The following is a 23,253-nucleotide window of genomic DNA, read 5'->3' as shown; positions in this document are numbered from 1 at the left end:
TCTAGTGTTTTCAGCAGTTTTCATGAAACATGCGCCATTTTCCTATTAGGCGCGAGGTCTATTTTATACATCGTTTATGATATTCATTGTTTTATATTGTAAACAAACGAATGTATCAATTCAAACATTCTTAGATTTATTCCATAAACACAGAACGATGGATAATAGTTGAAATATTTAAAATGTTTGAACTGTATGTAACATAATGATTAAAAAACTCGAACAACAAAGCGCGAAAGCAGTCTTGTTTAGTATGATTTTTAACCGCGTACATCATTACACCGTTCGAAAAAAAGGACAATTTTTATAACTTTTACAAATTTTACACATTACACTTTGATAAATTCATACTTTATAATTATAAATTTGTATATAATCTCTATTACGTTGAAATGGTGTCAGAGTATAACTACTTCTTTTACACAAATGTATGTCATGTTTGTAAACGGTTTGGCAAACAAGTTTCTTTAAAAAGATGCGGTGGTTGTACAATGATTGCTTATTGTTCTAAAGAGCATCAAAGAGAACATTGGCCACAGCACAAGGATTTGTGCTATGCAATATATAATGTTTTACAAGATAACAAAATGTCAAGCTTTTTAATTAATAATCAAGATCTTTGTACAGAAAAGTGGACTGAAATGAAAATGAATTTTATGTTACTAGTAGCAATGAAGATTTCTCGTAAATTAGAATACTATGAGGAGCAAATGTTTAAATTTCTTAGATCTTGTGCAATGTGCCATAATTGGAATACAAAAGAACTTGTGGATTGTCATAATTGTCCAAATACCAGCTTTTGTACAAAGCATAAAAATGATACAATGCACAGAAACCTTTGTAATCTGTTAAAATTATGTTTTAAATTAGATATGGCTTCAATACTACATGAGAAAGAAATACCTGAAATAAAAAGATCATATCATACAAAACACATAAATTTACCACCAAATATGAAATATTTTATAAAAGACTATATTGAAGCACAGAAAAATCCCAATTTATTAATAGAAGAAGAAACAATAATTAATGCAGAATTTCTTACAAGACCTTTAACATTTCTTTATGCAGCACAAAAGTTAGGATATTTTTTAAAGAAAAAAAATATAATTATTCACATTATTGCAGCTAATGCAGTAGAAATCAATGGTATAGAACTTTGGGAAATTCTGTTGCATTGGCTACCAAATGTAACAGTAGCAACAATTATATTATTAGGACCTGAATTGTCTCCAGGTTCTATATCAATAAACCTTTGTAAAAATTGTCTGTGTAGCAACAAGCAACTTGAAATTCAAATGCAAGACACACTTTATGAAAATTATATTGCAAGTGATTCCTACATAAAACCAAACTTTATTATTGGGTACAATGCAGGAATTCATGAATGTGAAGATTTTAAATCTCAGAATGATACATGGACACATTCTCTACAAATGATAGCTAAACAAAATTGTCCACTTATTCTAACATCTTACACATTATCTGAAGCAGAGAAAGAGCAAATCAGAGTCCAAGAAATTTTGGGTAAAGATATAAAGTGTACATACTTTGAACAAAATCCCTATTCTAGCTTAAGACCATACAGAGATTTTGAAACTGAAGGAGTATACTATCAAAATCAGTATGTAATTATTTATGAGAATTTTATGGCACAATAATGATAATTAATTACAATGAGATACTCTTACAATTTTATAATAATGCATTTAGCAAACAGAAAGACTTTTTACATTTTGTATTAAATTTGATATGTGTTTACAACGTTTACACAAATATACTGTTTAACAAATAACAAAATATGCTAATTTCTATCGAATTTTGCGATTTCTGACCAAGGATTAATTCTCGAAATTCTTAAAATCCTTATCCTCTCTTTCACATTTGAGATATTTAATTATGCATTTACTTGTTTCTTGTCGGAAATGTTTTTATGATTCCAGTTTAGATCGATTGTGGCCTTGTACGACAAAGGTCTAACAGTGCAGTCAATCTAAAATTCGAATAGTTGAATTCGCGTACACCTAATAGCTAACGTCATGCACGTAAATGCTTTTGTTTATGCTTCTATTGTCAGTACTCCAAATACCGTAAAGGCATAATTATATATATTTATACAAGATTCATTAAAGTATCGGACAGTGTAGTAACAATGGCAGAAATCGAGTGGCCGTGGCAGTACAGTTTCCCTCCTTTTTTTACGTGAGTGTCAATAGGTTACGTCAATTGTATATTTTCGATTATTATTTTAACACGAGTATTGATCTTTAAATTTATTCATAAAAATTTAATTAACAAAAAATGATAACAGTAGTAATAATATGCATAATAAATGGTATTGAGGTTAAACATGATTATGATCATCAACAATGTGTAAATTAGCACCGTGTTTAAATCAAATAAGAAAAGATTCTTGGCTATTATTACATTGTTCGTTATGTTATTTATACATTTTTTCAGTTTGCAACCCCATACTGATACTAGAGCTAAACAATTAGCAGCATGGAAAAGTTTAATTCTAGAATATCATCGTATCACGAAACAATTTATTATAGACATACGAGAAGTACATTCGAGCCCATTATTTAATAACTCCGCAATTAATCGTATCCTTCGTATAAAAATAATTTAGCAAAATTATAAATATAGTGAATATGAATATCAATAATCTTGGTTAGAAAATTATTCCTTAATATATGCCTAAAAGGGAAATTACCTTCAGAGGTTGTTTTACTAGCATTAGAAGAATTAGCAAAATCAGGGAATGCAAGTCCATTAGATAAGTCCAGACAAAGATGGTTAGTTTATTGGCATACTTTAGAAGAATGGGGTGAAATGATCTATAATTGGGCACAGGATAATGGATTTGCTGGTTCTGTATGTACATTTTTTGAATTAACACAAGGAGAAGATACAGTAAATGAAGGTATGTGCTTGATTGAAAATTGAAGGATCAAAGAAAAATGCTTAAAAAAATAGGTCAGTATTTAGAAATGTTTTCTTTTTATAGAATTTCATGGACTTGACACAGAAGTGTTAATCAGAGCTCTTAGAACACTAGAAGCAAATAAAAAAGCAGAGCTGATTTTATTTGATGATAATCAAGGTGTTAAGTTCTTCTAAATGTATAATTATACAGGAAAACTGTTTTGGAAATGTAAATATAAATATTTGCTGCTACAAGTGGTGTATTCAGGATAAAGGAAGGTCAGTTTCTATGCTTTTAAAGAACTTAAGTAATAATTGATGTTAAGAAACTCATGAATTAAAGTATGCATAAAGTTTAATCACAAAATTAATTAAAAAAGTACATTTCTATATATGTTTACAAGCGATTTCTTGAGACTTATATTAATAAAATCTGTGTAATAAATACTACGTATGTACAAAAATGAAATATGCAGAAACAATATTCAATATAATTTTTTTTTATATTTTCTGTATTCAATAAATATATGGAATGTTTTAATATTATGAGTTACGTAATAGAATAGTGCCCATATAAGTGACCGCGTTACTTGAAGTTGAAGTCGAGCGTTACTTGATGCCGGTCGTTATCGATACATTGTATATGTGGTTTCGGGTGCCAGCTATTGTATCTCCGTTGAATTCTGAGAAGTAACCACGCCCACATAAGTGACCGCGGCCGGTCCCGAGCGTGGTCATTTATGTGGGCACTACCGTGGTTTGATTTTATACATTAAAACATTTGTAACAAAGCATTACAATGAAAGAAAACAAAGAACAATGTATTTAACATATTTGTGAAAATCGAAATGAGTGCATATTGTCTTTTAAAGTACATTAGTGCTTAACCGTTTTCCTTTAAATCTCTAAATAAGTATCTTGCTAATAACGTTATTTAACAATTATATAAATATGCATAGATCACTATGGAAAAAGATCTGCACCCAGCATGAGTATACATTAGTACAAATAATTGACTATAAAATACAAAACATATAAACACTGTAAAATTGTGTTTACATAATATCATGGCAAACTTGTATTAACAGGAAATACAGCCAAATTATGCGTCGGCTTTCCTTACTCTGGCTAGTTCAATCGTTTCTTCTTGGAAACTTGTAGCTACTTCGAGTTCTTTCCTACTCATATGCTCGACAACGTAAGCTCCGAGTGCATCGCATATAACGTTTACTGTTGTTCGGAAACGATCCCTGAAAATGCATTAAACAGTAATAATAGTAGACAATGAATAAAATTTAATCGGAGCGACGCTTGTTCTTTTAATTACAAGATCGATCGAATGTTGTCATCCTTGTTTATAATAGTATACTTACAAGAGCCAATCGACCGCAATAATCAGTGTTACATCTTCAGCCGGTAAACCTACCGTGTCCAAAACCATAACCATTGTAACAAGACCAGCTTGTGGGATGCCAGCAGCTCCTATACTCGCTGCAGTAGCTGTTATACTGCAAAAATATATTATGACATTGTAATTGTTATGATTTTAACATTGTTTACAATTAATACTTTAAATCGACAACTTACCTAATACCAACAACATTGCCGAGAGATAATGGAACTTTTCTAACTTGAGCTATAAAAATTGCGGCAATGGCTTCGTACAATGCCGTTCCATCCATATTGATAGTGGCCCCAATTGGAACGACAAATCTTGTGATTCTAGGATCTACACCAATATTGTCTAAACACTGTATCGTTACTGGCAGGGTAGCTGTGCTGTATTCACAAAAATATGTCGTTTATGCATATTTTTATTAAAGTTATAAATAAGACTTTAAAATTCGTCCAATTGACCTTGATGAAGTACCAAACGCTGTGGCTAAGACTTGACCCATTTTTCCAAGCAATTTAAACGGCAATTCTCTGGTGCAAATGAAGAATATAACAGAAAGAGTTCCGCAACCATGGATAATCAAACCTAGTAATACCGTGACGAAGTATAAACCTAATTGCCCTACAATAGCACCAATATCGTCAATCTCTAAAAGTTTCGAAGTAACAAGGAAGAACACACCAATCGGGGAGACCCTATGAATAAAATAATTGTTACAACATAAATTACGTGGAAGTTAATTAAATAATTACTACTGCAGTTCATGATTCTGTACCAAATGACCCATTTAGTGATAAGCATCGATGCTTCAGATAACGTCTCGAAGAACGTTAGAAGAGGTTTTCCAGCTTCTCCCATTTTACTAAGAGCTATACCGAATACAATTCCGAAGATAACTAAACCTAGAGTATTTGTACCATCTCCATATCGATGAGATATTTCCCAATCGCGTATATCGTTTACTGGAACAGAGAAATATCGAATTATTTGAATATATTTATTAATATCATTAAATAGATTCAAATGTAATATTTACCGCCTGTTGTATTTTCAGGCTCTACTAATATCGTACGATACTGCAATAAAATAATAATTAATTAAATACATCAAATAATATATATACAGAACGAAAGATTATATTGCAGTTGTACATACTTGAGCAATGCAGGCTTGTACAAGATTCGGAGGAAATACATTTCTAAAAAATGGAAACAGATCAATTCCGTAAGGAAATAATGATAATTCATCAGAGAAAGAGATTTATTTATTGATCATATACCTGACTAGATCTAATAATGTATCTACAGTTGTAACATTCCTAGGCGGTTTCACCTTCTCACTTGTAGTTAAACCATGCGAACTAAAATCTCCAGGTTTAATAATGAGAACCAATATTATACCAAGAATCACAGCGGATATCGTTGTCGATGCATAATAATAAATCGATCGTATACCGATTTTTCCTATGAATGAAATATATATCAAAATTTGTCTCCCTTTAATTATAATGTTCTTTTTCGCAGTAGTTATAATATAAACAAATTTTTGTTTACTGTGTAGTAATTCGAGAAGATTGAATTTGAAATATATATGATCTGAATTGTTTGCGACAGCGAGCGAAATCGTACCAGAAAATACCAGTACCGTGTGCACTGCCAAACGATCTGTATATACGTAAACAAGTTTGTACGCCTACGCGGCTCGCTCATCGTGAATAATCAGATATATTCTATGATACTTCTGACTGAAGCTGTATACATAGATAATCATTACCGGATAAATTCAGATCCAAACCACCGATCGCGCTAACAATACTAGCGACGATCAATGGCAAAATGAGAGCCTTCAGCATCCTGAGAAAAATATCTCCTGGAAACTGGATGTACATTATCTCGCGCTTCGTCCATGGCTCGTCTCTAGAATGCCTTAGAATGAATCCAAGAATAACACCGGCCACAACACCGAGCACCGTCAATAGCGTTAGCATGTTCTCTGACATGCAATTCCTGAATTTTTTTGGATGCGCCATGTTGTCACCGTGCTTATCCTGAAAACAGGATTTCTATACGTCTCTGTTTGCCCTCCAGTGACATGATACCACGCGTCATAGTGGACTGAATCGAATACAATAATATAAAAAGAATTCTAAAAGAGAGATATTAAAAATCCACTGACATACGAAGGCTTTTGGCTGATAAATTAAACGGTGTAATAATAACAACTTTAAATTCTGTTACACGTACAAGGTCCAAGGACCGACGCAAAAGCTCATCTTCTGGATTAGATGATAGTTCCTGGTACTCTACGTATGAAAAGAGTTTACTGTATGTTTATAGCAGTCACGAATATTGCGATTCGCAGAAATGTATTGCGTAAACTTTTCTTCCGATATGATAGTAAAATATAGCTTTCGGGCAGCGTGTATGAAGTGGACAGTATTTATAATTCAAGAGGCGTTGTAGTAATTATATTTTATTATCTTTTTATGATCACAGTCTGACGACACGCTAGCGTTACTTTTACGATCGTAAATGATTTTAAAACATTTGCAGATGGTGGAGGACCGCGATAAAACTGACACGTGGGTGTACACCAATTATGAATAAATTCGAAACATTACCATGTGCTTCTTTGCCGTAATCTCGAAAACTACGAAAATTTGCCACAGTTAACGCAGGCAAATAGACTGATTAATTACGCTAATAAGCATTTCTGAGCGAGCGATGACGGTCATCGAACCTCATACCTGACTGCAATATGTTGTTTACATTTCGCGAGATTATTGTATCGATAATTTATCAATGCGTTCGTGTCTTCTTTTTTTATTTTTAATATACAACTAACGTATATGCTTTACGTGGAATTGAACAATGCATTTTTAACTCTTTAATGGGAATAAGATGTACCGGGAACCTTGCGATAGCGTAAATTTTTTCTTCTGCGGTCATTTGTTATTAATTCGAAATGTTATTAGGTTAGATTAGTATATCGCGTATACTATAACGGTATGTTCTATGTGTACTCTCTTTAAAAAGATTTATCGCTCGAGGGAGGTCAAAACCAATAACCAAAACATAACATAAAGTTTAATATCAATATGTCTAATATATCTTCCCACAGAGTAAACAATTTTTGCTTTTAACTGAATGCAATTTTACAATTTTCATAACATTAAAACTTTTTGTCACTATTGAAATATCTTTGTTAATGTTTCAAGATAACGTTTCAACGATATCTTTGATTTATCCTTGACAGTAAGCCTTGCAGAATATTTTTTGATTGGAATGTAGCTGCCAAGCATATAGTTAGCCACATAATTGCAAAAGTGTGCAGGAAAAACAATCTGTGCGGTGCATTACGAGACTGACTCGTCTCGCATACTAATTGACAATGACATGATGCATAATATAAATCTATTATATAACACGAATGATAATGAAATATTTATATATGGTAATTGTTGATTCAAACAAAGGTTGTAACGATTCTCATGCAATAATTTATCGCCTATCACCTTGAGCAATTCACTAAAGAAACCAACATGGCGTTTCCTAATTTCAACGACACTCGATGTCAGACACGTCCGAAATCAGTATCGGTAAAAATTCGATTTGCCAAATATTGATCTTGGATTCAAGTAAATAAACCTAAAAAAAATGTTTACTCTAAAAAGGTCCAAGGCGTTGATTAATTACCAAAATAATTTATCGAATTAAAAGTATAGAATAAACTGCAATTATTCTGTCTCTGCTATGTATACATGTATATCTCGCAGAAACTGGTATTAACCGGTTTGAACTGTCCTGGAAATCTGCCTTTACGTTCCATCCGCCAACAAAATTGTATACTGCAGAAAAATTTACCATTATCTCGCGGCCCAGACGGCGATGGTTTTCGTACTGCGTTACGCGTGTCGAAACAAATAAAGAAAAAAAAATTTAGAGATACAAGAAACGCGATCGCGATCGAAAACAATATTCGATTACCGTTCTTTTATTGGAGAACGATTGGTGGACCTGTCTCACGGACTCCTCTCCACGAGGGCAAACGAAAGTGGGGCCAAATAAGATACAAACGCGCGTGCCAGTCTTGTTTGAATCGCAGAGAGCAAAAGTAGCGTGTTCTATAAAAGAGGCGCAGTTTCGCGAAACTTTCAAACGAATTCGAGTTGTCTGTCTAATCACAATTAATAATTATAATCGCTGGATCATTACGCGCAAGCATGTCAAGATATACACGGCAAACACGCAGATAAAATATACGACTGTTCTCGTGCACAGAAAATATCGTGCAAAATATCATTCAAAGATACCGTGACATACATTGGATAAAATTTCGTAACAAAGAGTAACGTTACGAATTAATGCTTTTACAGAGACGTTATTTTCCTTGGTGCAAAATGTACCCGCCCGACCATTCTAGAGCAAAAAGTCCGGTTAGTCATAGAGTTGCGCGAGCTGTTTGAATTTCTCTCTTGTGCACGTGTATCGCCGTAGAAAGACACGAGATACGCAGTTCATTAAACCGTTCGTCCCTTCTCGCCAACACGACAATAATAGACAATAAGAAAATTCCGTAGCCGCATCGTTCGTTCAAAGATCATAATTATCGACGGGGCAAAGATAAACGCCCCAATAGACAACATTTGCCTTATTTATTATAAAAGGAACCAGCCCTTTATATCAGAATACGAGTACGATGTACGATAAAAAACGAAGCATAGACAATCCTCCGATTTCCCTCATCCTATTTATTTACCCTTCGTGAATAAATAATTTATTAGATTTCCATTTAACGATCAAGACCGATGTGTCACTTGAAACGCGCGGTTTCATTCAAACGTTCGCGGAAGAAGTAATTCGCGTTATGTTTATTAAGACGAAAAAATAATGTACTTACCTGTCGATTTAGATATTGTTCGCGATTGCCTGTCCGTGGAAGACTCCTCGTCCGCAACAATGCGATTCTCCTTCGATCGAGTTACGCCGTGTGCTTACTGATTTTTTGTATCGGGATGCTGAACACGTTCCGTTTCGGTTTACAGTGCGCGAAAAGTCGATCTTCCCGCGAATGCAATCGTCGTACTGTTGGCGCGCTTCGTTCTCGTAGAGTGCCGGCTGGGCCATGAGAGCGGAGGCCCTTCGTCGCGTGGATGCAACATGTGTGCGTCAGAGATCAAGTATCTCCCTCCCTCTTCATTACCCTTTCGCCAACATTCTATTTCTCTCTGTTCTTTGTCGTTCCTTTGCCCCCTTTCACCGAACTCCCGGTACACAGTCCTCCCTCCTCGTTGTTTTTCTTATGTATCTTTGCACATGTAGCCGCGGATCCTACAATGTACGCGTGACTGCGCGCGCGCAACCATACACGCGGTTTACGAAACCCCGCGTGTGCATACCCCGATCAACGCGTATTCGAAACTTGAATGAACGGTTATGCCATATACGGTGGGTCACTTCAGTAATCAGCACGTACTTGATATTTTAAAACACAATCGTTACGAAACAGTGGTTACTGTACTGAAGAAACCATTCACGATAAGAGTGCCATTCGTTTAGCAGATATTCACTTCGTTCGATATCTTGACCGATTTCTGTAAACGCGTTGCCACATCCTGAATATTTAAACTGATCGAAATAAATTTGCTGCATCCAAACGCTTTAAATTCGTTAAATACCGTTGTGTATCTTTGATATTTTATAGATGCACCGTACGCGAATGCATTTTTTTCTAATTTCAAAGAATATTCGCTAATTACTTGTTTCCTTGTTAAAAGACACCGGTAACGAAATTATGTAATAAAAGTGAAACGAACTGTGTACGCAACACGCCGTCAGTCCATGGACGATGATTTAATTAATGTACAATTTACAAAAATTAGTGTGAGAATTACTTGACCGCTAGGGACAATATTTGTATAATTGGATTGAGGTCAGTCACGTGGTTGTTTTAATTATTCTGCCTCCTCCCACCTCCCTTGCCTCCCACTCTTCTCGTATATTCGGCTAAATTTGTCTCACTCTTTTTGCCATACGAGAATAAAATGAAGAAACACATGGATGTTTCTCGCAATAACGCATGTTCGTTATATTTACGTTTAGCATTTGTTCAATTCGTTTATACTAGTATAAGACGAGTTCAAACTATCAAGATGTTTTTAAAAGCTCCATGATAACTTTGAATCATATTTTTAAAACTGAAAGCATGTATATTAATATCGCATAAAACGTTTTAACTGGTACGTAAAATGAAAACCAAAATTATTAGTTACAAACTTTATTTATGAATTGACAGTACGTGTTTTATATATTAAAAGTAAATCAAAGTCAACTAATACTAAAACATAAGAATTAGTTTCGAGAAATACTGATAAAGTAACGTTGTAAAAAATATAATTAGAGAGCAAAGTCTGAATGAAGTTATGTATATAATAAATGCAATACATGATGCAAATCTAATTAATATAAACATCTTGTGGCAAAGTACATAATAAACGCGGAATTTGACACTTAGTAATGGAATCTCTAATTAATATCCATATCGTTATTGAACTTAAAACTTAAAAACATATTTGCTTTTAATACATCATTCTTGTTAAACATAAGGAATGATATTCTATATGCAGAATTAAAGTATACCTTAACAATTAACGAAGATTAGCACATTCGTGCAAGGCACTGTAATCACAAAATTATGGGGGCTTTTCCTTATTTGACAAATTCCGAATGGAATAGTTAATTCCATTTCAGAACTATGACTTTTAGAAAAAAACTAGAACATTTCAATGTTTTCGCTTCTGTTACATTGAATGAAATACCAAGTTGTTGTGGTAATTCGAAAATTAAGAACTATGTAAACTGCAATTAAGAACTAAGGCACTATATAGACATATATACAGAATATTTGCTATTATGAATGACTTGCTAACAATGAAAATGGAATGCCACCATTCATGTTGTAGTGAAGAATTCAAGAAACAAAGCTTGCTATTATGTCTTTTAGATTTACCAGATGCAATACGTATATATATAATACTAATTTCTGTACTATAATACCAATTTTTGTAAGTCAATAGGATGGTTTTGCTGTGATAGTTGAGCTGTTCTATGAATATTAACAATGATCTGAAACATTATTTACAAATTGGTACAGTGATATTAAAGACATTCATTCTCTGGTGGTGGAGATGTTATTTTTCTCTTAAAGAGTAAAATGTGTGGCTCTGAAACAAACAAATATTTTTGTTCAAAATATCTCTTTGCATCGAATAACCTTTTTTAATTCATTTTTTTAAAGATATTTTCTTTTAATACGAATGCTTTAACATCGAGTACAAATCACTGCAATCGAATTTAGGTAATATCAAAAGAATGATAGCATACCTGGTTTATGAATCATATAATGTACCCATCCTTGACTTTGTTGAACACCAATAGCTCTCCACTCTTGTTCAGAAAGTAGATGAGTACTTGACACGAACTTCACCAACTCCTTGGGCAATACCACGTGCCTAGTAAAACATATACATAGATGTAATTATCAGGAAAATAATAACAGCTTAACATCTTTTTTATCCCTTATTTGAAATGTGAAATTCTATACGCTTCTAAATAAATTAGATACACTTTAAATAAGTAGTAATAACAAAGAAGGTATGTATTGTATTTATAGATATGTATTACAATAAACGTATCTTAAACAAATAGTAAATTTTTCTATCAGGAGAATATTTTAATATAAAATTGCAAAATTTTATGTCATTCTTAGCAGCACTTAATATTGTTTCCCCCTACCAACATCTATTCTTTGTTACGTAGCTATTGTTCGGATGCTGGAAGACATGATTCCCGATTTTTCCTCCTAATTTTAATGCGCAAAAACAAGGCCTATAGTCAAATCGTTGCAAGAGTATCGTATTAATGTGTTATCATGTAATAAATCGATACGTTAGAATAATTAAGAATGATGGGTTAGTAAAGCAAACAAAAGAATATGCTAGACGGCCATTTAAATGGTATGTCACATCTGTACCCAAATGATGAACAAAGAAATTACTAATAAAACAGATAAAATGGGACGAAGTAAATTTTTTGATGAACGAAGATTTTATGTCACAGCCATGAATACAATATCGACATGAATATACGTACAAAAATTAGGTTTATACATCTCTATAAACCGTATATATTAGCACAATTGATCAAAATCAAAACCTATATCGAACATTACACACGCTACCGTTATTTTTACCAACCTGTACTCGTATTTGTCGTCATAGTATTTTTTCGAATAGTAGATTTCATTCGGCATTGTGGTTCATTTAACAGTTATCACAGACCTTGGAAATCTATCGTAGATTCACTGAACACAACAAAAATCAACCGTGAATTTTCGAAAACCTTCTTCCAACAACGTATGCTCTCTAATTTGAAAGTTTAACGGATGTCGCGTCAAGAAGAGAGGAGGAAAGTACTCTTCAATCGTTGATAGTCAATATTAAAAAATCCTTACAAAAAATAGATAGGATAATAAAATAATCTCTGTAAATTTATTATTCCCTTGGGAAAATAATTAAATTCTGATTGTTCCTTGTATTATATTAATTTATTGTATACAAACGGAAATTTGCACGTAGTAAACCGGAATCAGCTGTCTAAATTGGTCTGAATTTAACAATGGCGGATATTAATGCGTCGTAGCATCGTCTTGTTTGAGGTTAGGTGTCATAAAAATATAGGGTAGGGTATTTTGTGTAAAATGATATAATACATGCATATAAATTGACAATGGATAAGTATTCTCATAGGAGAGACTATGAGAGGTCAAGAAAAGACTATAAAGATCGCGAAAGATATAAAGATAGAATTTCACGTAGGGTTACTGACAGTGATTATGAAAGTCGGTCCAGAAGTTCAAAATCAAGGCATAAACACTCTAAAAGTTCTAATGAAAAGTATAAAAAATCCAGGCATAGAGAATCCTCCGATTCATACGAATCTCATAAAAAATCTTCGAAACGTAAAAACAAAAAGAGGTAAGGGACATTAAATATTTTTGAGGTTATGGATTAATAATCTTCTATCTTTTAATTTCAGATCATCGTCGTCGTCATCAGTGTCTTCTTCAAATTCAAGTGAATCTAGTACCTCGTCCTCGTCTGATTCTTCCTCAGATTCTACAAAGCTGTTAGAGAAACTTCAGAAACAACGTCAGAAACAAATTGAAGACAAGAAACGTCAGAAAGAACTAATGAAAGCAACAGAAACTCCGGAAGAAAAGCGATTACGCCGTTTAAAGAAGAAAGAAGCTAAAGAACGTAAACGTAAAGAAAGAATGGGTTGGGATAATGATTACTTACATTATACAAATACAGATAATCCATTTGGCGATGGAAATTTACTGTCCACATTTGTATGGTCTAAGAAACTTGAGAAGGAAGGTTTACTTGGTGTTAGTAGAGAAGCATTAGAAATTAGAAATAGACATAAACAAGAGGAGAATAAAAGAGAGTTAGAGAAAGTTAAGAAAAGGAGACAGGAAAGAGAATTAGAAAGGCAACAAAGGGAAGAAGAAATGACATTGTTACAAAGAGGAAAAGAAGCTGCCCAGTTAGAACAATGGGCAAGGCAAGAAGACCAATTCCATTTAGAGCAAGCAAGATTAAGATCTCGTATTAGAATACAAGATGGCCGCGCAAAACCGATTGATCTTCTTGCGAAATATATTAGCGCGGAAGAAGAAGTTGATGCTGTAGAAATGCATGAACCTTATACTTATTTACGCGGATTACACGTAAAAGATTTAGAAGATCTTATTGAAGATATTAAAGTTTACAAAGAATTGGAACGCGGCAAAAACTTAGATTATTGGAACGATATTACTGTAATAGTTGAAGATGAATTGCATAAACTGAGAAAATTAGAAAGATCAGAGTATGAAGTGGCTGTTGGTCGAAGAGAAGGAATACACGAATCAGTAGCTAAAGATGTAACCGCTATTTTCAAAGGAAAAACGGCAGCGCAATTGGAAGCTTTACAGCTACAAATTGAAGCAAAAATTACAGGAAAACCTGAAGGTGTTGACATAGGATATTGGGAAAGTCTTTTATCACAATTAAAAGCGCATATGGCTAGAGCACGATTAAGAGATCGACACCAAGAAAATTTGCGGAAAAAGTTGGAAGTCTTAATCGCCGAACAAGGCGTAGCTAGAACGGAGAATGAACCTGAGACTTCGCAAGCACACAATGAAGCAACTGGTGAACAGTCGGAAAAACTAGACGAACCATCTACCAATACAGCTGCAGAGAAAAGCGAAGATAGTCAATCAGACGACGATCAAGAAGTTACTAATGCGGCTGACGACCTTTTGTCAGAGTCTTTCTGTGAATATGAATCGGGAGGATATTCTCCAAAATATATACCTTATTCTCAACTTGAGCCAGGAACTATAGTCACTTTAGAAGAAGATGATAATCAGAGATTGGAGTATGCGAGAAATCAAGTGCTTAGTACTGGACGGAAAATTCAGAACGTAATGACCGCGGAAGAACAAGCTATGCACAGAGAAGCACGTAAAAATATGGGTTCTGACGAGGCACAATTCAGCGTTGAATCGTCTTTAGAAGCACAGATTTATTTGTGGTCTGACAAGTATAGACCCAGGAAACCAAGATATTTCAATCGCGTACATACTGGTTTTGAGTGGAATAAATATAATCAAACACATTATGACATGGATAATCCACCACCGAAAATTGTCCAAGGTTACAAATTTAACATATTTTATCCGGATCTCATCGACAAAAACACAACGCCCGAGTACTTTTTGGTAAGACAAATTTTAAATTAATTATATTCATATTGATGGTAGTAGTTTAAAAGTATATTATTAATAAATATTTTTTTGTAATCCTCAGACACCTTGCTCTGATAACAAAGACTTTGCAATTTTGCGATTTCACGCTGGCCCGCCTTACGAAGATATCGCATTTAAGATCGTTAACAGGGAATGGGAATACTCGTATAAACGTGGATTTAGATGTCAGTTCCATAACAACATTTTTCAGTTATGGTTTCACTTCAAACGTTATCGATATCGTCGATAATGTTATGGTACTATGTACATTATGTATTTTTATAAACGCGTTTATAGATATATTAACTATTAATTTACTTGTATAGTGATGGTTCAAACTAAACAACCATATTTTTAACAATGTGTTTAAATAAAATTGCGCAATTGTAGACGTAAACGCGTAAAAGATTACTTTCTAAGCTAAACGTACCCACATGTGTGAAAATAATAAGACTATCGGGATCATTATGAAACCGGAAGTACTCGACTTTTCACTTTACCACCTGCATAAACATAAAACATACAATTTACGACGAATTTGTTGATATCAGTGGTATACTTTCAAGTAAATATGTTTAAATAATTTTATTTTTATTTCATCAATAATAAAACTTGAATGTATCATAAGACAATATTTGTTTTAGCATTTGTTTTGGCATTGTTCTCTGTAAGAAGTTTATTTCCTGTAGTAATTCGTGACACAGTCCCCCCATTCAAAATATCTAACGCCGTAATACGCTTCCGTAATGACGAAAACGTATATAAACGGGGCTCGATATAGTTGTTTAATAGTAGTTGTTGGATCGATTTCGTGGCCATCTGTATTCTTCACACAGTCGACCACAATGAGAAAGGTAAAAGCTACATGTAGCCAATGGCAAGGTAAACCGAAGCTCAGTGCACCGGGTGTTTCGCCGATAAAGGGCTTACGCGTTTGAAATCGTGTTTCTTCCTACAAAATTCGCGCCAAGTAAAATCGATAGAGTGATTTTCGTCGATTGAAAGGAGCAAAATACACATTATTTCCAATAATCCCTGCAAACCGGTCGAAATAACAGTTTGCATTTGTATCTTGCATAGTGTTTGACGAAGGAAAGGTCATGCAGATGTATATTTTATTTCGGACAGTCATGACCTTACGTGTGTAACTTTATATTTATGATAATTGATCACTTGTGTGTTTAGTGGTTATAATCTAGTTGACGGTATACAAATTAAAAAATTATTACGTAGTTTGAAATCTTTAAATCGTAAAGTGTAACAAATGAATATTTAATAAAAAACGTAACTGAATTGTTATTGCACGAACTAAAGGAAATCGGAAATGAAGCAGTTTCGAGAGAAGCTAAATTCAGTGAGCTGTCAACGAGAAGGAACAGTTCGAAAGTTATAGGAAAATCCGTTTGTTTAATGTGATAACCACAAATGTTGGAAAATCAATTTGTACTGATAACAGATCGAAGAAATGATGAAATTTAAGCGTATTTGACAACGGTCAAACAGATCTGTCACGTTTTATCCATTTCGGAATACAGTAAACGTAATCCGTGCAAAGATCTACTATGAAATTTTGAAAGTACCGAATATTTTTCGAAATGTAAAATCGTCTTTGTAGCAGTGACACGAGGAATCATTAGAATAAACGTTTTGTATCGTTTATTGGGTTCTATTTCCAAATTCTTACAACCACGGCGTGTGTCGCAAAAATCATGAAATGGAAAAAGGAACCGACAGAGATCCTGTCCGAGAAAACGTTTTTAGTTATCACGGAAGATCTGGACATATTGGAAAGTAAGTCATTATTATTCTTCGAATAACGAATAAAAAATATGGCGGGAGTGTTAGGTAAATTACAAAATATTTGTGTACAATAATGAGTCCAATAGTATAATGTACAATAATAGTTGAGATGACTAGAATAGTGTAGAGTATTAAATGAATAAAGCAAATTGGTAGGGGGGGGGTTGTTAAATTTATAATAGGAAACATAATTGCGGTAATTATAGTCTGTAGACGATAGCCATTTTCAAATGTTAAAGGTAGCACAAACGAAATATTCAAGTTATCAAATGCATCCTGTAAACAATAAATAAATATCATTCAGAAAGGGGGAAACATCGAGGAAAGTCGAAGACGCCAGACACTGGTACTTGGCCGCCGAAGTTAAAACGGGGAGTATCTCTTTTCGATAACCTGGAGCGACCAAAGACCGCGAATCTCGAAAAACCGAGCGTTCTGGACCCGAATCTCGTTGACAAACTCGACATGTCTCTGCTGAGCAAAGAGTTGCTTAGCGATTCTATGACGTTGCATCGCCATTCGAAAACAATTAGTGGGGGAACGTCGTCGTTCCCTTCGTCGTCAAGGTGTCGCGAGGACGTCACTATCAACGGACAACAACAGAGGCCAGCGTCAAACTGTACACCAGCAACGTGGTACCACGGTTTGACATCGACACGACACAAACGACGGACGTTCGAGCAGATTCTGGACGGGAGATTCGGTCACGTCGACGTTGTCGCGGAGTCACCGAGGATGCAGAAACAGGCGCGCATCGTTGGCCAGGATGCCACGGCGACGAAGAAGAGCATCGATAATCGAAAACTGGATGATAATAACAATGGGTTCGTGCCTACTTTGATTCGCAAATTTATAAATAAAAATTCATAAATTTACGAATTCAAGGAATCCGCAATTTCACACACTTACAAATCTAAGAATTCCTAGTTTTATAAATTCACAGATTCAAGAGTTAAAACATTTATGAATTCGAGGTGTCACAGATTAAAATATGTAACAAATTTTGTAAATTAAACAAACTTGACTCTCTATTAAATTAGAAACGGCACGATTGGCTACAAGGTGCCGTCCCTATCTACGCTAAAGAAGAAGAACTCAAGACCGATGATACAGAATGATCTGGAGGTGTTTACATCCACTTCCACGAGAAGCGCACCGGAACCGTGTAAAAGTTGCGGCACGCCGAATCAACCGGAGCGATTTCACAGCCACCCGAAGATCAATCAGCAAAAGATGAAAGACAACCCTGCCAATTCGAAGACGAAAACCCCGATACCGAAATCTGTTCAGAAGCCAGTCGCCTTGCACTTTCGTAGCGACAAGAATAAGAACAAAATCGAGGAGGTGGACGTTCAAGAAGCGAAGTCGAAATCGGATAGTCCACAATCGTGCAGACCGTCCTCGGCGCCGGCTAAAAAGGGACCAAGGACCATCACTTGTTACATCTGTGGCCGCGAATTCGGCACCGCCAGCTTTCCCATTCACGAGCCCAAGTGTATGCAAGTAAGTAAACAATTCATTTTCGCATAAAGAATCTTATCGCAATTAAAAAATTCTTGCAACAAATGTCGTTTGCAGCGTATAAAAAAAGGTCAGAAGATATTTTCGTTAGGCATTCAGAAATGATCGCAAAAGTATTGAAAGGGGTAGCAAATTTAATATAATAAAAGCACATTTTTTTCAGAAAGCAAAACTCAGATTGCACTACAGAGAAACACAGAAAAATAAATTAAATATCAAGGATAAAAACAACTCACAGGACGAAAATAATTCGTATAGGATAGATTCTAATTTTATATTGAACTTGAACTGCGTTATTCTTACACTTTGATGGTGTTGAACGCGATGGACATGCATATTATTGAATTTCCTTGTCTGGAAACATGCAATACGTCAAGGCCCTTTGTTGAATCGATACGAATATACGTGTATTACGTATATCGTTGGAGTTGATATCGAAAACGTTTACGTGCATATGAGCTGGCACTTCGTACTATCTCGTCGTGGTTGAGCACTGTACGAGGTGATCAATGCTATGTAATTTACACGCGAATCGCAGTTCATATACATTCGGTTCGATACTTCCTCACACAACGCCAACGATCGTATTCATATTCGCAAAACGAACATTAATTACGCTCGTCTCGCGCACGGTCGTTATGCTATTTTACCACGAGTTGGATGCATCGTAAGCTAAAAGGCCTAATTTCGTAGAATTTTAAAAATTGAATTGACTCAATAATTTTCATCATAGTCTTAATTTCTTTGAGAATTCTGTTCTTTCTCTGTTTATTTTTCATCGATGATGCACAGAGTTGTTACTTGAATATTAACAAATATCATACTCGCAGAAGTGGGAGAGAGAAAATAACTCTTTGCCCGCGAACCAAAGACGCCCGACACCTCAAAGGCCCGACTCTGCGATCGATCGATCAAAATGGAACGCAGCGGCATGGGAAGAAAGTCAGGTATCTTCCTGTTATGTGAACGTCTCTTCAAACATGCAAATTGCGTCTATAGCCTTACGTGACCAAGGGCAATACATTTCAACCAATTTCTTATCTTCACGTAATATTTTACTCACGCTCGTGTAATCGTCACAACCAGAATCATTTGAATTGTCTAGCACTTCCGTATTTACTGATATAGACGAATGTATTCTAATAAAACGAATGAGTCACTCCGCTAAGTTCATCGGAGCTGACGGAGACCTCTCCTATATTGGCGATGATGTAATGGAATTATGAAATACCACGGGTGAATTCGAATAGCAATGCATAATGGATTCGAATACATACATACGCATATGCATTGGGGTCGAATATTCAAACGAGACGCACGGAAAAAAATAATTGGCAGTCAACTAAAAGAATGGTTGCTTTTACCAACCTAATTTCGTTACATATCTCCTCGTCAAACCCTTTTGTATACCAAGTATACCAAGCTAGTTCGTTGGAAATGGTAAATCGTTGGCGTAACCATTTCATTGATTACCATCACGACATGAATAAATAGTCAGGAGAAAGCCATTTCCTTAACAGTGTTCTTTTCTGCTTGTAGAGTTTATTTCTGATGAAATTGGTATAACGATGCCATAGAAACAATTATAACATTAATAATTTTTTACTTTATCTCTATACCTATAAACATTTATATCTATATAAAAACTATGCTCTACAACGATCAAAATTTCTACAAATACAGCGATAGCGAACGCGTTAAGCCAAAGTACAAAAATTTCTATACGCAGAAATTTATCTTGAGTGATTACAAACAAGATATCCCACAATGACTGGTGCAACCGAGAATATGATTCTACGTGGAGAAATTAAACGAAAACGTAGAATAAAATTTATCGGTACGAGTTTCTTCGCAATATTCAGAAGTGTTAATAACACTAAGCGTGTAGAATGAACTTTGCCCAGTTTACTTCCAAACGCAAAGTTGCGTGCAGAGCGATGTGCAAAGTTCGGATTTACCACTTAAACCATTTAAAAGCGAATTTGATTCCGCGTTTTGGATTTATTATTACACATCGAATCGAGCTCTTTTTAGTTGCATCATTCGTTGCAAGATCTCGCGTATAATCACGAGTTCTTTTTAATGCGTAGTAGTTATACGACACTTTAAAGTTCACCCTTGCACGTTTCGCACGCATACGCGAAAATACAAATAGGAATAACAAGTAGGAACTTACGAGGTCTCCGGTTCCGTACAGAGAACATGTCACGCACTATAATCCCCCAAGCCCTATCGTGTTCAAGGTGCTGGCCCACATTTATCACGCACATTTAGCTCCATAATACCAACGGCATGTTTGATCTAAAAACTAAGAACCGCATTGCGACTCATTAAATTCGACATTAAAGAGGAACTTTCCCTTCAACTTCATTTTTTCGCTTTAAGCTGATCGATCTCGACTGGCTAGATACGATCATAATGATCATATATAAATTTTTGATGCGCCATTGTTCAATTTTAGCCGAAGGGTAAAAAAATATTGAATTGACATTAGTTTAATTATTATCGATCCAAGCGCTGAACTCTTAGTTTTGATAATTGTTATTATATTCGATTGCATAATTACTGGGGTAAATGATTCAACGAGAATACTACCTGTTACTCTTACCGTCAACTTGTTGCTAAATGATCATCTCTTCCGCTTATTAACACAATACAACGAACAAGGTTCGCGTGCAAGAATCGAGGTTCTATTGTATTGTAATTTATCTTTGTACTGGCCAAGACAGACTCTCATTCAAAAACTTTGTTAGTTGTAATTTATACATATAACTTTATAAGTAGAGTGTGAATGTAATACGACCATATTGAAATCATTTATTAACTTAACTAACTGACGATTAACCTGTCAACCGGGATGTTACAACGACAAACGAGTAAAAACGAGTTAACTCACCTTGCCCACAGCGAATGCAAATTTTAATTTATTTCTAATACAAATTTGCGCAGCTAGTTGACTAGTTTTAACCGGTTAACAGATTAACGCGAACTCAAAACACAGAACGAGATAATGATTCGGAATTATACTCTTCCAGGCGCAATTGGTTCCGTGTTCCAAATGTGGAAGAACGTTCCTTCCGGAACGGCTGCCAATACATCAGAAAAGTTGCAAAGCTCCGCCAAAGGTGAACCAGCTGCATGAAATTCACTATTTCAATCGATACAACGTCGAGTATTCGGAGAAATAAAATTAATAACGCATTTTTATGAAAGTCTTGACGTAATATTTGATTACTCATACTGTAAGCATTTAATAATCGGAAAAGGTTATCGCACGAGGTTGGTCAGTGCATCATTGATTAATTCTTAAATCAATTCTAATTACGGTATAATACGAAATAAATTCAATTTTAATTTCTGAAGGTTTTCTTTTCAATTTTATAATTATTGTCCGAGTAAACGATGTTCGATCGTACGCTGTTGCACAAAAACCAATAAGTTCAACATTCGATCGACAGAATCCAGACACGGAGAGGTCGGAAAACTCTGTTCCGGAAAAGCCAGCGAGCACGTCACGATCCGGACCACCAACGATCGCATGCCAAAGTTGTGGTAGAAACTTTGGCACGAAAAGTATTAAGATACACGAACCTCAGTGCATAAAACGATCTCAAATCGAGAACGATAGGCAACCACGAAGAAAAGACTTGACTGCCCAGCGGAAGTTGGGGTCGACGAGCGTGCAAGAAATCTCAGTCAGCCCAACAGGGGTGAGTCGCGTTGGAAAGCATGCTTATATCCTCCAGTTTGTGTGAAACCATTTCCGCTATGTAAATTCTCGTTGATTCTTATACTTAACCCAGACCTTTGAACTTTATCGTGCGATATAATCATAGGGCGATATAAATTTTATTGATTATTGATAACCACGAATAAATAATTGTGCCGTTTGTACCCGAGTGTCGTTAATTTGGGGGTGGAGCGAATAGATAGCGGGACAGTCATTCGGAGGCGATTGGTTTTAGGAGCAACAGAAGAAGACGGTTACATGCTACATATGTGGCAGAGATTTTGGATCCACTAGCATAGCTATTCACGAGCCACAGTGTCTGAAAAAGTGGCACGTGGAGAACGAGAAATTGCCATCTGGCGAAAGAAGAAAAGAGCCACAGAGGCCCGAGGTTATCTACACTTGTAAGTCGATATCTTTTTCGTGCTTTAAAGAAGTTTAAAAAAAACAATGGGGACGCGTCAGTAACGTCGGACAATTCCGATTTAATTGATGTCGCAAGTTCAACGACTTATGTGATCGATTTACTGGAATACTTTCATTCGACACACTTTTGATTTAAAATGCGAACGCGATATTGCCCGTTTCGCAGGAAATTAAATATTGGTTGAATGGCCCCGTGGTCAACCAATGAACTTACGGTCAGCGTGATTATATCGATCAGAGGGTGATACCCTTGCAAACCGAAACCGGCGATGCCGTGAATCTGTCGAATTGTTGAAATAATATTTTAGCGTAGTCCTAACAAACTATCAATAATAATTCGTGATTAATATTTTCAACTAATCGTTTGTAATCTAAAAAAAAAAATATACAAATTATATAATGTGGAATTAATATATATAAGTTCTTCTTTGAATTTTATTTTCAAATATTTACGAACGTAATTGATACACAGGTGATCCAGGAACAGGAAATATGGTAGTAGATGTGATGGCAATGGCTGAGGCTAACTGGAAATCGCACTTGAATCAATTGGTTCCGTGCAAATATTGCGGAAGGACTTTTAATCCTGACCGCG

General features: G+C 35.1%; 5 protein-coding genes across 7 annotated transcripts in view; 3 read left to right on the top strand and 2 right to left on the bottom strand.

Annotated features, from left to right (window-relative positions):
- The first annotated feature begins 111 nt into the window (after window positions 1-111).
- On the top strand, window positions 112-1,718 carry LOC143350410 (uncharacterized). The gene has a single exon (XM_076782547.1). It carries the CDS (start codon window positions 393-395, stop codon window positions 1,659-1,661), a length of 1,269 nt encoding a protein of 422 aa, XP_076638662.1. The 5' UTR covers window positions 112-392; the 3' UTR covers window positions 1,662-1,718.
- Window positions 1,719-1,948: 230 nt separating this feature from the next.
- Vps25 (vacuolar protein sorting 25) lies at window positions 1,949-3,277 on the top strand. Its single transcript, XM_076782549.1, has 4 exons — window positions 1,949-2,202; window positions 2,461-2,606; window positions 2,708-2,926; window positions 3,011-3,277. Exons 1-4 carry the CDS (start codon window positions 2,153-2,155, stop codon window positions 3,121-3,123), a joined length of 528 nt encoding a protein of 175 aa, XP_076638664.1. The 5' UTR covers window positions 1,949-2,152; the 3' UTR covers window positions 3,124-3,277.
- On the bottom strand, window positions 3,266-9,723 carry Eaat1 (Excitatory amino acid transporter 1). Of its 2 annotated transcripts, none has more exons than XM_076782545.1 (10): window positions 9,224-9,723; window positions 6,098-6,371; window positions 5,604-5,787; window positions 5,480-5,522; window positions 5,361-5,400; window positions 5,100-5,286; window positions 4,786-5,019; window positions 4,516-4,707; window positions 4,302-4,436; window positions 3,266-4,178 (listed from the first exon to the last, which is right to left on the bottom strand). In XM_076782545.1, exons 2-10 carry the CDS (start codon window positions 6,351-6,353, stop codon window positions 4,031-4,033), a joined length of 1,419 nt encoding a protein of 472 aa, XP_076638660.1. In that variant the 5' UTR covers window positions 6,354-6,371; window positions 9,224-9,723; the 3' UTR covers window positions 3,266-4,030. The 2 variants fall into 2 exon arrangements, with proteins under 2 accessions (XP_076638660.1, XP_076638661.1); XM_076782546.1 differs by lacking the exon at window positions 9,224-9,723 and adding an exon at window positions 6,568-6,619.
- An 807-nt stretch (window positions 9,724-10,530) lies between these two features.
- Window positions 10,531-19,860, bottom strand: Cks30a (Cyclin-dependent kinase subunit 30A). 2 transcript variants are annotated; one of them, XM_076782297.1, is made up of 3 exons: window positions 19,566-19,860; window positions 11,707-11,834; window positions 10,531-11,546 (listed from the first exon to the last, which is right to left on the bottom strand). In XM_076782297.1, exons 1-3 carry the CDS (start codon window positions 19,592-19,594, stop codon window positions 11,482-11,484), a joined length of 222 nt encoding a protein of 73 aa, XP_076638412.1. In that variant the 5' UTR covers window positions 19,595-19,860; the 3' UTR covers window positions 10,531-11,481. The 2 variants fall into 2 exon arrangements, with proteins under 2 accessions (XP_076638412.1, XP_076638411.1); XM_076782296.1 differs by lacking the exon at window positions 19,566-19,860 and adding an exon at window positions 12,579-12,863 and having other exon boundaries at window positions 10,533-11,546.
- Window positions 12,965-23,253, top strand: part of Cactin (cactin, spliceosome C complex subunit) — a 10,926-nt gene continuing 637 nt past the window's right edge. The window contains exons 1-9 of the mRNA XM_076782299.1: window positions 12,965-13,358; window positions 13,420-15,154; window positions 17,345-17,805; window positions 18,022-18,484; window positions 19,333-19,449; window positions 21,538-21,627; window positions 21,961-22,212; window positions 22,468-22,636; window positions 23,131-23,253. The exon at window positions 23,131-23,253 is cut by the window's right edge and continues 637 nt beyond it. Coding sequence (XP_076638414.1) covers window positions 13,111-13,358; window positions 13,420-15,154; window positions 17,345-17,805; window positions 18,022-18,484; window positions 19,333-19,449; window positions 21,538-21,627; window positions 21,961-22,212; window positions 22,468-22,636; window positions 23,131-23,253 — 3,658 coding nt within the window. The 5' untranslated portion in view covers window positions 12,965-13,110. The remainder of the gene's footprint in view (window positions 13,359-13,419; window positions 15,155-17,344; window positions 17,806-18,021; window positions 18,485-19,332; window positions 19,450-21,537; window positions 21,628-21,960; window positions 22,213-22,467; window positions 22,637-23,130) is intronic.

The sequence above is a fragment of the Colletes latitarsis genome, chromosome 14, assembly GCF_051014445.1.
Source record: "Colletes latitarsis isolate SP2378_abdomen chromosome 14, iyColLati1, whole genome shotgun sequence".
Classification (NCBI taxonomy): Eukaryota; Metazoa; Arthropoda; class Insecta; order Hymenoptera; family Colletidae; genus Colletes; species Colletes latitarsis.
The sequence above is the reverse complement of the archived record's forward strand: the minus strand, read 5'-3'. Positions and strand labels throughout refer to the sequence as shown.

Excerpts from the sequence above, each read along its gene's own strand:
- LOC143350410 (XM_076782547.1), top strand. The coding sequence starts at position 393 with ATGGTGTCAGAGTATAACTACTTCTTTTACACAAATGTATGTCATGTT.
- Vps25 (XM_076782549.1), top strand. The coding sequence starts at position 2,153 with ATGGCAGAAATCGAGTGGCCGTGGCAGTACAGTTTCCCTCCTTTTTTT. Across the intron at positions 2,203-2,460 it reads AGTTTCCCTCCTTTTTTTAC|TTTGCAACCCCATACTGATA; the intron begins GTGAGTGTCAAT and ends ACATTTTTTCAG. Across the intron at positions 2,927-3,010 it reads AGAAGATACAGTAAATGAAG|AATTTCATGGACTTGACACA; the intron begins GTATGTGCTTGA and ends TTCTTTTTATAG.
- Eaat1 (XM_076782545.1), bottom strand. The coding sequence starts at position 6,353 with ATGGCGCATCCAAAAAAATTCAGGAATTGCATGTCAGAGAACATGCTA. Across the intron at positions 5,020-5,099 it reads ATCACTAAATGGGTCATTTG|GGTCTCCCCGATTGGTGTGT; the intron begins GTACAGAATCAT and ends TTTTATTCATAG. Across the intron at positions 4,708-4,785 it reads GCGTTTGGTACTTCATCAAG|CACAGCTACCCTGCCAGTAA; the intron begins GTCAATTGGACG and ends TTGTGAATACAG.
- Cks30a (XM_076782296.1), bottom strand. The coding sequence starts at position 12,634 with ATGCCGAATGAAATCTACTATTCGAAAAAATACTATGACGACAAATAC. Across the intron at positions 11,835-12,578 it reads GACGACAAATACGAGTACAG|GCACGTGGTATTGCCCAAGG; the intron begins GTTGGTAAAAAT and ends ATGTTTTACTAG. Across the intron at positions 11,547-11,706 it reads TTATATGATTCATAAACCAG|AGCCACACATTTTACTCTTT; the intron begins GTATGCTATCAT and ends TGTTTGTTTCAG.